This window comes from Rhinopithecus roxellana, chromosome 14, assembly GCF_007565055.1.
Source record: "Rhinopithecus roxellana isolate Shanxi Qingling chromosome 14, ASM756505v1, whole genome shotgun sequence".
NCBI lineage: Eukaryota > Metazoa > Chordata > Mammalia > Primates > Cercopithecidae > Rhinopithecus > Rhinopithecus roxellana.
In genome coordinates this window covers 30,168,616-30,184,540 of record NC_044562.1, presented here as the reverse complement: position 1 = coordinate 30,184,540, position 15,925 = coordinate 30,168,616, and the positions used below count along the sequence as shown (strand labels likewise).

The 15,925-nt window shown below is 52.6% G+C and overlaps 1 protein-coding gene across 1 annotated transcript; it reads left to right on the top strand.

Annotated features, from left to right (window-relative positions):
* The first annotated feature begins 2,388 nt into the window (after nucleotides 1-2,388).
* On the top strand, nucleotides 2,389-10,554 carry DES (desmin). The gene is made up of 9 exons (XM_010360310.2): nucleotides 2,389-3,146; nucleotides 4,198-4,258; nucleotides 4,354-4,449; nucleotides 4,598-4,759; nucleotides 4,931-5,056; nucleotides 5,456-5,676; nucleotides 7,580-7,623; nucleotides 9,483-9,565; nucleotides 9,769-10,554. Exons 1-9 carry the CDS (start codon nucleotides 2,569-2,571, stop codon nucleotides 9,808-9,810), a joined length of 1,413 nt encoding a protein of 470 aa, XP_010358612.1. The 5' UTR covers nucleotides 2,389-2,568; the 3' UTR covers nucleotides 9,811-10,554.
* Nucleotides 10,555-15,925: the final 5,371 nt, after the last annotated feature.

Here is a 15,925-nt window from a genome sequence, read left to right as displayed (position 1 = left end):
TTTATAGAGAAGAGCTCCAGAAAGGTTGTCCCAGTAGCATCACAGAAATGGATGTAGAGTCCCCATCAGAAGATTAATCTGGTTCTTGGGGCTATAAGTGATCAAAGCAATACAAGTGCCTTAAATGAAAACAAAAAACAAACAAACAAAAAAAAACCGGGAAGTTTGTTGGCCCAAGGCCAGGAAGGACAGTGTAGGAGCTCAACTCACAAAGTTGAGGGAAGCACTGCAGGAACCAGGGGGCTGGCCCACTCCTCCTCTCCAACATTCTCTGCTTCTTGCATATTAACCTTTTTCTTCCTACTCCCCCAGGGGGCAGGAAACATGGCTTCCACAGGTTCCAGTTGAAGAATCCCAGTTCCATCTGTAAATTCCAGGGAAGGTCTCTGATTGGCTCTGCTCATTCCCAGGCCCATTCCTTGACCCAGTCACTGAAGTCAGCGGGATGCAGTAATAAGACTGGCTGGAATCAGGGTCTTTAGGGGTGGAGGGATGGGGAGGAGGCACAGCATGTCATCAAAATAAGGAAATGGAAAAAGAAAGCTTGCAGGCTACTTTGAATGACAATGAGAAAGATGGTGTTGCCTGAGTGTGTTAAGGATCCACATGGTCTCCAAAATCCTCCAGAAGCATACAGTCTGGGAGATGAGACACAAAAATAACGAGAACACAACAGCTTGCACTGACTCGAGGGCTGGATAAGAATATCTGGAACTCCCCCATCTATTTCAGAAGCTTGTTGCTTGGATGAAAATTAGACACTTAATGGGAAAGGGCTTTGAAAAGAGTTCAGTAACAAAGCCTCCTTTACAATTTACCTGGCACATTCACGCCCATCCTGGGGCCAAAGCACAGGCTGTGGGGTCAGACCGCCTCAGCTTCCTGAGCTATAAAATGGGAATGATGCTAGTCCCTACCTCCTAGGGTTGGAGAATTAGGGGTCATGGGTGTGAAGTGCTCAGCAGCTTGGCCCACTCTAGGTGATCAGTACATGTAAGGTATTACTGTTGCTACATGCATCAGTAGGGCCTGAGCCTCTTTAAACATTTATAGGGTAGCAGGGCAAGGCTAACCATTCTCACTTTATATTTGACAAGCTGGGGTTCAGAGAGGACCTGCCTGAGCTGTGGCTCAGACAAGGACATGCCTACTAGTAACCCCTCCAGCTGGTGATGGCAGGGCTGGGGTAGGACCAGTGACTGGCTCCTAACAGAGTGCTCTATTTCCAGGGTTTGCATTCCAAAAGGGTCAGGTCCAAGAGGGGCCTGGAGTGCCAGGTGGAGGTGTAGAGACACAGCCAGTGCCCATGGAGAATGGTGGATGTCCTTAGGGGTCAGCAAGTGTCCTGTACTAAGGAGAGGGCTTTGGAGGTTGGGCAGGCCCTCTGTGGGAAGCCATTTTTGTGGGCGGGGGGTCCTGGAGCATTATAGGGGGTGGGAAGTGATTGGGGCTGTCACCCTAGCCTTCGTTGATTATCTGACGCCCACCCATGCTTCCTCAGGTATCCCCTGCCCCCCACAGCTCCTCTCCTGTGCCTTGTTTCCCAGCCGATGCGTTCTCCTCTATAAATACTCACTCTGGTATTTGGGGTTGGCAGCTGTTGCTGCCAGGGAGATGGTTGGGTTGACATGCAGCTCCTGACAAAACACAAACCCCTGGTGTGTGTGGGCGTGGGTGGTGTGAGTAGGGGGATGAATCAGGGAGGGGGCAGGGGACCCAGGGGGCAGGAGCCAGACAAAGTCTGTGCTGGGGGTGGGAGTGGACATAGCAATTGGAAACTGAAAGCTCATCAGACCCTTTCTGGAAATCACCCTACTGTTTATAAACTTGAGGCCCCGCCATCCACAGTAGGGGGGAGGAAGAGGGCCTGCACTAGTCCAGAGGGAAACTGAGGCTCAGGGCCAGCTCGCCTGCAGACATACATGGCAGGCAGGCTTTGGCCAGGATCCCTCCGCCTGCCAGGCATCTCCCGGCCCTCCCTGCCTGCCTAGAGACCCCCACCCTCCAGCCAGGCTGGTCTTTGCCTGAGACCTCCCAAACCTCTTCAACTTCAAGAGAATGTTTAGGAACAAGGTGGTTTGGGGCCTTTCCTGGGAGCAGGCCTTGACCCTTTAAGAAATGACCCAAAGTCTCTCCTTGACCAAAAAGGAGGCCCTCAAACTAAAGGGAAGCCTCTCTTCTGCTGTCTCCCTTGACCCCCTCCCCGGCCAGGACGAGGAGATAACCAGGGCTGAAAGGGGCCCCCCTGGGGACTGCAGGCATGCTTGCTGCCCTGGCGAAGGATTGGCAGGCCTGCCTGTCACAGGACCCCCACTGGCTGACTCAGGGGCACAGGCCTCTTGCGGGGGAGCTGGCCTCCCCGCCCCCATGGCCAGGGGCCGCCCTTTCCTGGCAGGACAGCGGGATCCTGCAGCTGTCAGGGGAGGGGCGACGGGGGCTGATGTCAGGAGGGATACAAATAGTGCAGACGGCTGGGGGCCCTGTCTCCCCTCGCCGCATCCACTCTTCGGCCGGCCGCCTGCCCGCCGCCTCCTCCGTGCGCCCGCCAGCCTCGCCCGCGCCGCCACCATGAGCCAGGCCTACTCGTCCAGCCAGCGCGTGTCCTCCTACCGCCGCACCTTCGGCGGGGCTCCGGGCTTCCCGCTCGGCTCCCCGCTGAGCTCGCCCGTGTTCCCGCGGGCGGGCTTCGGCTCTAAGGGCTCCTCCAGCTCGGTGACGTCCCGCGTGTACCAGGTGTCGCGCACGTCGGGCGGGGCCGGGGGCCTGGGGTCGCTGCGGGCCAGCCGGCTGGGGACCACTCGCGCGCCCTCCTCCTATGGCGCGGGCGAGCTGCTGGACTTCTCTCTGGCCGACGCGGTGAACCAGGAGTTTCTGACCACGCGCACCAACGAGAAGGTGGAGCTGCAGGAACTCAACGACCGCTTCGCCAACTACATCGAGAAGGTGCGCTTCCTGGAGCAGCAGAACGCGGCGCTCGCAGCCGAGGTGAACCGGCTCAAGGGCCGCGAGCCGACGCGAGTGGCCGAGCTCTACGAGGAGGAGCTGCGCGAGCTGCGGCGCCAGGTGGAGGTGCTCACTAACCAGCGCGCCCGCGTCGACGTCGAGCGCGACAACCTGCTCGACGACCTGCAGCGGCTCAAGGCCAAGTGAGGGCCCGGCGCCCCAGACTCCCCTTTCCGCGGGCAGGGCACAAGAGGCTAGGCCTGGGGGCTGGGGTCCCGCTGTCAGCACATGCCTTCTCCCGGGGTCCGGGACCCTCTCCTGCCCCACGCGGGGAAAGGGCTCTCCACCCGTGTGTTTCAAGGGGCCGTGACCTCCAGGTCTCTCCCCCTGCGATCCCATCTTGCATAGGAGTTTTCTTGGGGACATAGATCAGGGGGTGGATATGGGAGAATTTAGGGGACCCGGTGCCATTTGGGCAGCCCCCTTAAAAAGCATTTTAAGATGCTGGGGCGATGTTTATGGGGTCAGGTAGTTGATGAGCAGAGGAAGGGCTGCAGGAGGCCTAGAGGGCAGTGTAGCCAGGGGGAGAAGTGAGGCTGATAGGAGACAGGGAAAGCAGGGCAAGAGCCCAGAGTCAAAGCAACAGCTCTCAGCTCAGCTGTGATGAGGCCTTGGGGAGGAAGGGTGGAGTGGGGAGCTTGACCCTGGGGCCTTGCTGAGACTGTGTTTTTACAAGGTGAATAGACAGGCTGGAGAAAAAGGGAGTAGGTGGGGGCCACAGCTCTCAGACAGCTTGGGAGGACCTGACTTTGGCCTCACCAGGCTCCTGAAACGAAAAGGGCAGCGAGTATAGCATATCTGTTGGTCCCACTTCTGACAGGCCAAGTGAGCAGAGTCACCCTCCTGCCACCAAAGTCATAAATATTAATTGAGCAGTTATACTGGCCAGGCTGGAGCTGGGAACCAGAAACACAGAGGCGGATAAAATAGACACAGTTTCTAACCCCAGGGAGGTCACACAGTCTGGTGGGGACATAGACTTCAAGGGTGTGGCTCCTGGGCAGAGATTGGGCCACTTCCTGTGCCCTCCCTGGATGGGTGGGGCCTCTCCACTCCCTTTCTCTCCTGTCTCTACCTAGCAGCCAGGCCCTCCTGCTCTGTCCCGTACCTACTCCCTGGTCAGCCCCCAGCCAGTCGTTTCCACTGCCAGCTTTATCGCCCACAACTGTCTGTCTTTCTGTCTGTCCCACCCAGGCTGCAGGAGGAGATTCAGTTGAAAGAAGAAGCAGAGAACAATTTGGCTGCCTTCCGAGCGGTGAGTGCCCTTCTTTTCCCCTCGCATGGCCTCTGGCCTTGCTCTACCCTACCTGGGTGGTGGTGACTATGTCCTTCTTGCTTGGCCTCTCCCAGGACGTGGATGCAGCTACTCTAGCTCGCATTGACCTGGAGCGCAGAATCGAATCTCTCAACGAGGAGATCGCGTTCCTTAAGAAAGTGCACGAAGAGGTATGCCTTGGCCCCTCTTCCTGGGGTCACTGGGCCATTGGGAAAGCAGCCAGAAAGTGGGGCTGGGGTGAGGCTCTGGCTGGGAATAGGGGTATGAGGGTGCTGTGTGGGCCCTGAGAGGGGACTGAAGCCCAGCCATGCCCTACAGGAGATCCGTGAGTTGCAGGCTCAGCTTCAGGAACAGCAGGTCCAGGTGGAGATGGACATGTCTAAGCCAGACCTCACTGCCGCCCTCAGGGACATCCGGGCTCAGTATGAGACTATCGCGGCTAAGAACATTTCTGAAGCTGAGGAGTGGTACAAGTCGAAGGTAGGTGGCCTCACCCAGGGACTGGCATCTCCGTCCCCCTGAGTCCCAGCTTGGATGTGCTGCCTGTGGCATTATCCATGGGAGGAGAGCCCAGAGGCTCCATGCTCCCTTGCTCATCCCTACCTGTGCCCTGCATCCTCCTCATTTTTGGACTCCTTTCTCTGCCCTTAGGTGTCAGACCTGACCCAGGCAGCCAACAAGAACAACGATGCCCTGCGCCAGGCCAAGCAGGAGATGATGGAATACCGACACCAGATCCAGTCCTACACCTGCGAGATTGATGCCCTCAAGGGCACTGTGAGTCCCTACCCACCTGGCCAGGCCCTGCCCCTTCCTGTCTGCAGTTCACACCCTCACTTTGTGACCTTGAGCCCATCATAAATCCTCTCTGGGCCTTCATCTACTTAAATCTACAATAGGGATAAAACTAGACAAGTGGATTCCAGTTGGATGCTAAAGAATCAGGGGTTCCTGGGGCATCTGCCTGTGTGCGGACTGTGAGGCTGAATACAGATGTTCCTTTTTATCTATTTTATTCTCAGTGTCCACATACAGATTTCATTTGAGTTCAGGGTTCAACATGTCCTGGACCTGACCATCTGGAGTTGCCTGCCAGCCCCAAAGCTGTGCCTTTCTTCATTTTGGGCTCCCAGTGTCCTCTTCCTTTCCTTGACTTGGGTTCCCCCTCTCCTGCAGAACGATTCCCTGATGAGGCAGATGCGGGAACTGGAGGACCGATTTGCCAGTGAGGCCAGTGGCTACCAGGACAACATTGCGCGCCTGGAGGAGGAAATCCGGCACCTCAAGGATGAGATGGCCCGCCACCTGCGCGAGTACCAGGACCTGCTCAATGTGAAGATGGCCCTGGATGTGGAGATCGCCACCTACCGGAAGCTGCTGGAGGGAGAGGAGAGCCGGTGAGGGGCCAGGCAGGAGCCGGAGGGGGGAAGTGGGTGGTGCTGGGTGGCCCATTCCTGTCCCCAGGAGGCTACTTCAACAAGACATGGAAACAATTTTTTTTTTTTTTTTGAGACGGAGTTTCGCTCTTGTTGCCCAGCCTGGAGTACAGTGGCACCATCTCGGCTCACTGCAACCTCCACCTCCTGGGTTCGAGCGAGTCTCCTGCCTAAGCCTCCTGAGTAGCTGGGATTACAGGCGCCTATCACCATGCCTGGCTAATTTTTGAATTTTTAGTAGAGACGGGGTTTCACCATGTTGGCCAGGCTGGTCTTGAACTACTGACCTCAGGTGATCCGCCCGCCTCAACCTCCCAAAGTGCTGGGATTACAGGTGTGAACCACTGCACCCGGCCTGGAAACAATTTTATACAGGAGGCCACTGCTGTATTAATTGCAGAGAATTAACCAAGGCCACCTGGGTAAAAAGCAATTTAATTAACAGCGTTTATAAAAAGAGAAATATAAGTATTCCCTTATCCACCTTCAGAATTAAGAACCAGTAGCAAAAAACCATATTCAGCAACCAATAATAAAATATTACTGCCAGTCAAGGGAGAGATGAAAGCAGAATGGGGAGAGATGAGGAGGGAAACAGAGGGAGCAGATAGAGGCAAATAGAGAGAGGGAGGGAGAGAAGCCTTGCACAGGGATAGGCTAAGAGAAGGTAAAGAGATGCATACAAAAGGCATGAGTGTACACACACATGCACACACGTAAGCACACGCACATGCTCGGAGGAAAAGACACAGACTTCATGCTCAGAGCAACCCACCTCTAGACAGAAAACAATATACAACTGGAAAGGGACACCAGGGAACCTTGTGGGATAACAGAAATGTTCTAATCTTTTTTTTTTTTTCTTTTTGAGACAGAGTCTTACTCTGTTGCACAGGCTGGAGTGCAAGTGGCATGATCTTGGCTCACTGCAACCTCTGCCTCCCAGGCTCAAGTGATTCTCCTGTCTCAGCCTCCCTAGTAGCTGGGATTACAGGCGTGTGCCACCATGCTCAACTGACTTTTTGTATTTTTAGTAGAGATGAGGTTTCACCATGTTGGTCAGGCTGGTCTCTAACTCCTGACCTCAAGTAATTCGCCTGCCTTGACCTCCCAAAGTGCTGGGATTACAGGCATGAGCCACTGCGCCTGGCCTAGAAATGTTCTATATCTTGATTTGGACTGGTAGTTACACAGACGTGGACATTGATCAAAACTTATTGAATTGTACATTAAAGATCTGTGCATTTCACTGTATGTAAATTTAACCTCAATTTAAAACAGATCAATTACTCCAAAAACTGGTACCCCCTGATACTCATAAAAATAATATCTGAAATTCTTAAAAAACAGAAGACATGTTTAGATATAGGTATATACATAAAGAGAAACTTCAGATTTAGTAAAATGACATCTTCATGTGATGGCCTTTGAAGGTAGCTAAAGGCATGTTACGTTTTCCCAGCATTAGGCCTAAATAGTAAGCTCTCAGAACTGGCCTGGCTGGAGGTGGGCATGAGCAATGGATATCACCCACAGCTGCTACTGATAATGACCTTCAGTGCCAGAAGCAAGAAGGAAATCCTGGTGCTCTGGAGGGCGCAGTGGGGTTGCACATCCTGGTGTCATGCCAGCAGGTCACAGTTGAAATGAATGATCCTTCCAGAAGAGACTATTCCTGGGACAGCTCTAGCTGACCTTTGACCCCATTCCTTGAGCAGTATGGGTGGCGGGAGTGCTGGGGTCCATGGGACTGGGACAGCTGAGGATGGGGTTTAGAAAGGACCAGGGTGAGCCTTGATGAGTAGTCTCAGGGAACGATGGGAGGTTTCTTAACTCTTAGGAGGCTTGGTCTCTTCCCTTTTAGGATCAATCTCCCCATCCAAACCTTCTCTGCCCTCAACTTCCGAGGTGAGTGTCTGCTGGCAGGCGGAGGCTGGAGTTGCAGGGGCCAGGAGTCCAGCATGGGCACTGCCTGAGGCCAGCCAGGAGGGAGGATGGGACCCTGGGGCCAGGGAGGACAGACCTGGAGTCTGGGGAGGAAAAAAGGGGCCCCTGCAGGTAGGTAGGGGAGTTTAGGTAGAGGTGGATGAGGCACCTTACGACAGAGAGAGCTTTTTATGTGATTATATTGTATTGTATTTACCATGTCCCCTGCACCTTCTTGGAGTATTGGGCATCAGGAAGCAGCCTCTGTTCTGAATCCCAAACTCTGAAAGTAGCAGGAGTGTCCTTGGGGACCTGGCTTCAGGAGGATCTCATACCACTTGCCTTCTAAGGCACCCACAGCCCATTGTCTGTTTGGCACATTGCCAAGCACCGCCTTGGTTGCTTGTTGAACATCTCCAGTTTGCTGGAGCAAGATGTTGGATGCACGTTGGAAAAGAAAAGCCAAATCTTAGCAAAGCCAAACAATGAAAAGAACGAGCTCTTAGGGCATTCTGCCATTCTGACATTAGTAATATACAGATCGGGTGGCTTTCCAACCCCAGAGAGCAGAGAAACACACGATAATGATGCATTAGGAAAGCAAGTCGGAGTCCTTGGCAGCTTCTCCTTTCCTAGATCAAGCCTTTTCTATCTTCGATGTACATTTCCATCAGGAAAAAATACACGCTGTGCTCCACCGAGTCACAACGTTCATCACAGGCTAGTTGCTAGCTAAGGAAATTCGTGAACACCAAACTCATAATACCAAGGACCTCCATTTGACCTTTCCTACACAACTCAGAGCCTCTCTTTTCAGTTAGTTGTTTATACGGACACCAAATATGAGTCTTGCATTTAAAACTTCATAGTACAAAAAACCCCAACCACATTGCACAGTGCTTTCCAAATCAATAGCTTTGTGGCCATGATAGGGCAAGTATGGTTGGCACCACTTCACTCTGAGTCCTCAGTGAGGAAACTGAGGCACAGAATGGCAAGTGACTGACCATCAGCACAATGAGTCAGTGACTGATTCCTGCTCCATCTCACTTTGATTAAGACATCAGGTTGCTCATCTGAAACTTTTTTTTTTTTTTTGAGACGGAGTCTCGCTCTGTCGCCCGGGCTGGAGTGCAGTGGCACAATCTCGGCTCACTGCAACCTCTGCCTCCCTGGTTCAAGCAATTCTCCTGCCTCAGCTTCCTGAGTAGCTGGGATTACAGGCACATGCCATCATGCCTGGCTAATTTTTGTCTTTTTAGTAGAGACGGGGTTTTACCATGTTGGTCAGGGTGGTCTCGAACTGACCTCATGATCCACCTGCCTCGGCCTCCTAAACTGCTGGGATTACAGATATGAGCCACCCCACCCGGCCCTGAAATCTTAAAGGGAGATGGGTACTGTAAGGTCCTCTAAAGAGTGTCTTGAGACTGGGCTTTGGGGTTCAATCTGGAAGAAGGGAAGTCCCAGGATACAAATGTGTGCAGGGCTCTCCTGGGGCCCGGGGGTGGAGAGGAACTAGGAGGTATGGGGAATGTCAATGCTGTGCAGCCTGGGCCTCAGGGGTCCCCTACCTTCCTGCACCGTCCTGCACATGGAGCAAATCTGTTGGCTCCTGAGACCCTCTAAACTATGGGACTGGCCCTGGGGACTGAAGAACAACCTGCTGGGTGCTAGGCTGAAGGACAGGTATTAAAGTCTTGAAGAAGTAACAAGCCTGTCTTGAGGGGGGTTGGGGTCTGCTAGGGCTCTGCCCAGTGTGGCCCCAGATGGACTCCCAGCCCCTGGTACAGCCCAGCCTGGACTTGATCAGGCTGAGTGTGCGATGGACCCTATTACAGAAACCAGCCCTGAGCAAAGGGGTTCTGAGGTTCATACCAAGAAGACGGTGATGATCAAGACCATCGAGACACGGGATGGGGAGGTGAGTGGTCTGTCTGGGCTCCTTACCCTTGGTGGGGGCTATGGATGTGTCTGGGGAGACTGTCTTCCACCCATTTGTGCTGGTTTACGTCCCTGGCTAGTGGGGCAAGAGAGATCCTGTGGCCCTAGGGTGGGGATGGCTCAGGGCTGAGGCTCTATTCTCTGGCTAGCACATGGTTGGACTGGGCTTCTCTTCTTCCCCAGGTTGTCAGTGAGGCCACACAGCAGCAGCATGAAGTGCTCTAAAGACAGAGACCCTCTGCCATCAGAGACCATCGTCACCCCTGTACTCACTGCTCCCTGAAGCCAGCCTTCTTCCATCCCAGGACACCACACCCAGCCTCAGTCCTCCCATCACAGCCTCTGACCCCTCCTCACTGGCCATCCCTCGTGGTCCCCAACAGGGACATAGCCCATCCCTGCCTGGTCACAGGGCATGCCCCGGCCACCTTTGCGGGCCCCAACCATGAGCCTTGGCTGTTGGCAGTGAGTGAGCCTGGCTCTTGTGCTGGATGGAGCCCAGGCTGGAGCAGTGGCCCTGTCCCTCCCACCTCTGTGACCTCAGGCACTAGCCTCTGGCTCTGGAGATAGCCCCAGAGCAGGGTCTGGGATACTGCAGGGCCAGGACTGAGCCCTGCAGACCTCCCCAGCTCCCAGCCCAGGAGAGAGAAAGCCAGGCAGGTAGCCGGGGGACTAGCCCCTGTGGAGACTGGGGGGCTTGAAATTGTCCCTGTGGTCTCTTATTTTCCTTTCCCCAGCCCAGGGTGGACTTAGAAAGCAGGGGCTACAAGAGGGAATCCCCGAAGGTGCTGGAGGTGGGAGCAGGAGATTGAGAAGGAGAGAAAGTGGGTGAGATGCTGGAGAAGAGAGGAGAGGAGAGAGGCAGAGAGCGGTCTCAGGCTGATGGGAGGGGTGCCCACCTCCCCACACCCTCCCCTTCCCTGCTACAGGGGCTCTGAAGAGAAACAATAAAGAGATTCGCACACAAGCCGAGCTGGCCCCTGCTGTCTTAACTGCCAGGTCTCCTGTGGGGCCCCTGGGGCCCTGTGATGCCACCTGTCACCCTCAGATGGACTGTACTGACCTCCTGCCCAGCCAGACTTTCTCCAGGGCCTCGCACCCACTCTGTTCCCAGAGCCTCCTGGCCTTGCTGTCTGTATGCAGCGTATGGGGCAGGGAGGGCTGGACAGGGGCTTTTGTTGGGGAACCACAAATACCTCTCATTAGGCCCCAATTCCAGGACTGCCCCACCTTGTGCTCCCTACTGCACCTTCAGGTCAGCCAGGCTGGGCGGACACCACCTGCTATTCTTTTTGAAGGATGTAGCTGCTACCCACTGACTGGCTCTGAAGTAGGGCTCCCCTAGTCCCTTCTCCAAAGATGTCAACAGCCCCCTTTTTTTCTCTCTCTCTTTTTCTTCTTGAGACAGGGTCTTCCTGTGTCACCCAGGCTGGAGTGCAGCAGTATGATCACGGCTCACTGCAGCCTGGACTTCCTGAGCTCAAGTGATCCTCCCACCTCAACCTCCCAAGTAGCTGGGACCACAGGCTCACGCCGCCATGACTGGCTAACTTTTTATTTTTTGTAGAGACAAGGTCTTTCTATGTTGCCGAGGCTGGTCTTGAATTTCTGGGTTCAATTGCTCCTCCTACCACCTCAGCCTCCCAAAGTGTTGAGATTAAGATGTGCACCAATGGCCTCTTTCTATTAACTCTTTCCAATACCATTTTTATACACAGGAGCCAATTCAGGAAAAATAATGTTTGGAAAAACGGAAAGATCTATTCTGTGCTTCAATAAGAAGGTTCAATACTCTGAAGAAGTCAATTCGTTCTCCATTCATCTATAATTTCAATGCCATGCAATCTCAATTAAAATACCAAATAAAAATTTTAAGAGAATTGGAGAAGATGAGAGGGGAGTGTAGGACATATGAAAAAAATTAGGAGGCTGGGCACAGTGGCTCCACCTGTAATCCCAGCACTTTGGGAGGCCGAGGCGGGAGGATCTCTTGAGCCCAGGAGTTTGAGACCAGCTTGGGCAATGTAAGAAGACCCTGACTCTACAAAAAATAAAAAATTAGCCTGGCATGGTGGTATGAGCCTATAGTTCCAGCTACTTGGGAGGCTGTGGTGGGAGGATAGCTCGAGCCCAGGAGGTCAAGGCTTCAGTGAGCTGTGATTGTGCCACTGCACTCCAGCCTGGGTGACAGAGTGAGACTGTCTCAAAAAAAGAAAAAGGAAAAAAATTAGGAAATCATAGAATAAAACATCAAAATTTATTAGAAGGATATGATAATTAACAGTTAATGAAGAGGAAATATACAAATATTAATGAACAAAATAGAGTGTTTAGAACAAGACTCACATACATGAGACATACATAAGTTAAAGGAGGCATTTTGAATGTGTGGGGAAACCTTAGTGACACAGTATAGGGTTTGGAGCACTTGGATAGCTAAGAGGTGGGGTAGGGGGCAGAGTGAAGTCTGTCTCTCTTTTACTTCTTCTAAAAAATATATTCTAGGGGATCAAAGATGTAGGAAATGATGGATCCATGTAGGCCTCAGCCTTCAAGTTTCTCCTCTGAGATTTCAGGGATTATCCTTTAAAGGAGTCAGGAGGAGGGTAGAGATCACAAAGATAATAAGCTCAGACAGTTTGTATGTGAAATAAACCTCAGGAGGTTTTAGTCTTAAGGTCCTTAATCTGACCTTCCAAACTGACTTTTCCAGAAACTTCCAAAAGCCTTTCTGGTGTCTCTTTCTTCCCCTTCTTTAATGTGGCCCTGGCTCACAAGTCACCCCTCGCTCTAAGAAGGCCCCTTCTCTGTTGTATTCTTCAGCTTTGCCCTGGGAGGAGCTGGGGTGTAGCCCCGGGTCCCCTCCCTCTGCCACTAGTGACTCATGGTCATTTCCTTCCCCCTAGTCCTCAAATATGGTGAACCCTACAGGCCCCAGAACTACCCCAATCAACCTGTAGAGAAACTCCACAATGACCCTCACAGGAAATAAAATTGAATGTCTCATTTCCAATGTCTTTGTACTGGGATGGAGGAGGAGGGATGGGTAAGGGGCTTCTTATCCTTGAGCCTCTTGGGGCCCCTGGAGTCTGAGCCAGCTTCTCTGTGTTGGAACCACCTGGACATGGCTGGGCCCAGGTGGATTAGAGGGGGTGTGTATATCTGTGAGTAGTTTCTGGAATCCTTCTTTTCCCTGAATGAGTTATGTGCACTTATCTGTCCCACAAAGGATAAAGGGACACATGGGTTAGGGGAGGTTTTGGAGGCAGTTCCCCTCCCGCCCCCCACCTCACCAAATGCTTAGGTACAGACTAGTCACTAAGGTGGAAGGAATGTAGAAGTCTCAGGCTCTCAGAGTCAGACCTCAGAAGGCTCCCAGGCAATTATCCTTGTGGTGCAGAAACTCCCTTTTCGACCCTGCCCCACATCCTTCATGAGCATTCCTTAAACTCTGCCTGAATGTCTCCAGAGCCAGAGAACTCACCGCTTCTTTTGTGGTCCCTTCCAACTGGGGACAGTTCTGAAATAAAGCTCTTCCTCCTCAGCACACCTGTCTCCTGTGACTGCTACCCACTCGTCCCCAGAGAAGAAAGAAGGCCCAGAACCACCCTCTATCCCCCAGTGCGGGGGAAGGATTCTTTGAGCACAGCCTATCTGGAACTAGAAATTCTGGTTCTGCCGGGCGCGGTGGCTCAAGCCTGTAATCCCAGCACTTTGGGAGGCCGAGACGGGCGGATCACGAGGTCAGGAGATCGAGACCATCCTGGCTAATACGGTGAAACCCCGTCTCTACTAAAAAATACAAAAAACTAGCCGGGCGAGGTGGCGGGCGCCTGTAGTCCCAGCTACTCGGGAGGCTGAGGCAGGAGAATGGCATAAACCCGGGAGGCGGAGCTTGCAGTGAGCTGAGATCTGGCCACTGCACTCCAGCCTGGGCGACAGAGCGAGACTCCGTCTCAACAACAACAACAACAACAACAAAAAGAAATTCTGGTTCTAATCTTTGCCTCTCTTCTTAAGAGCTGAGCAGTGACCAAAAGTACCCAGGGAATGGGCAAATACAAACCAAAAAAGATTTGGGTTTCAGCCGGCTGCAGTGGCTTCTATAATCCCAGCATTTTGGGAGGCCAAGGTGGGAGGACCACTTGAGCCCAGGAGTTTGAGACCAGTCTGGGAAATGGCAAGACCTGGTCTTTACAAAACAAAACAAAACAAAAACCCAACAACAGGGGCAGGGCGCGGTGGCTCACGCCTGTAATCCCAGCACTCTGGGAGGCCGAGGCGGGTGGATCACAAGGTCAGGAGTTCAAGACCCGCCTGGCTAACACAGTGAAACCCTGTCTCTACTAAAAATACAAAAAAAAAAAAAAAAAAAAAAAAAAAAAAAATCGGCCGAGCATGGTGGCAGGTGCCTGTAGTCCCAGTTACTTGGGAGGCTAAGGCAGGAGAATGGCATGAACCCGGGAGGTGGAGTTTGCACTCCAGCTTGGGTAACAGAGCGAGACTCTGTCTCAAACAACAACAACAACAACAACAACAACAACAACAACAACAAACCCCCCAAACAACAACAAAGCAAGCAGGGGTTGCTACAGGTGTGCACCTGTAGTCCCAGCTACTTGAGAGGCTGAGGCAGCTAGATCATTAGAGCCTGGGAGTTTGAGGTTGTGGTGAGGTATGATTGCGCCACTGTACTCCAGCCTGCACAACAGAGTGAGGCCTTGTCTCTTAAAAATAAAAAAAATAAAAATTTGCGTCCTGTGTGGCCGTATATAGACAACCAACTCTTCAGTGTGTCCCTCCCCAAAACATACCCACACATACCCATCACCTCCACAGCAAAGTCTCTTCCTGCTCCTTGGCCTCTGGCGTTTTACCCTTCAAGACTCTGAACATCAAGAAGTAACAGGGCTCATAGAATGCTGACTGGCTTCCCACCGGACGCAAGGAACCAGGCCCAGACCAGTTCTGATCCCAGTGGACAGGATGGCACGGAAGGGATTGTGGAGACAGACACCGTATGCCAGGACTGATGGCTCAGCAGATACTTTCCTGTCTGTCTGTCCACTCCAGGTACCTTTTCCCCCCCGTCCCTTGAGGCCCCTGTCCTATCCTACTCATTCACCCCCTCCCTCCTTCCTCTCACCACAAGCTCCCCCAAGGCACATCTGCAAATGCATCAATAACCTTCGATTTAACACCTAAAATGTCAGCTACCTAAGGGTAGAGTTTTTATCCATTTTATTCACTACTGTATCCCAAGTGCCCAGAAGAATGCCCAGAAAAATAGTAGATACTCATTAAATATTTAAATACTTAATGAATGAATACCTACTGCGCACTTTTGCTTACTTTTCTCTAAATTAAATATTCACCAGGAAGGGCTGATGACCCCCACCTTATTCACTGATTCAATGAACATTTACTGAGATTTTCCCCATGTGCCAGGCATGTGGTACACCATTATGGCTTAAGAAGTGCCCTGTGGTACCTCCAGAGAGGTAGGGTGACCTGCCAAGGTCACACAGCAGTCTGTAGCAAAGCAGGATTGGGCCCCAGGCTCCTTGGCCTCTGGAGCTCAGCTCTCTTTCCATGACACCAGAGGCTTGTGATCGCAAGGCAGGGCAGACTGGCAGCACACACACCCAGCCAGGCGCCAGGCTGCAGGGCACTGTGGGGCCCACATTAAGAGACAGACGAGTGACTTGCAGCCAGCTGTCCCAAGTGCCTGACCTGGCCAGAGCCTGATGGCTTCCAGCTGTCACAGCTAGTGTGGGCTCCTCCCAGAAGAGGGCACCAGTGACTCGCATGGACCTGTGCCCTCCCTACCCAGGCCCACAGACTCCTGCACACAAATCAACGAATGCCCCAATTACGGATCTAGGAAGGCAGAAGACAAGTCATGTTCCAGGCTGTGTGCCAGGCTCTTTTAAATAGTTAATATTCATTTGAATATTTAATATAATAATTTAATGCCATCACTACAGCGTAAGTCAGATCATGTAATTCTGCTCCAAACCCTAAGATGACTTCTCATTTCACCAGGAACAAAAGCACCATGGCCTGCAAAATTCTAGGCCATCTGGCACCTGCCGCCTGTCTGACCCATTTCCCTCCACCCTTTGCTCCCTCCAGCCTCTCTGGCCTTCTTCTTGGAGCCCACCAGGCATATTTCCACCTCTGCCAGAAGCAGTGCTTCCCAGACATTTGCATCATCTGCTTTCTTACTCAAGATTGGCTCAAATGTTCCCAGCAGGGCCAACTCCAGCCACACCCTATTTGAAAGTGCAATCTCCCACCACACTTGACATTTGCCTTAAGCTTTGTCCACAGTATTTAC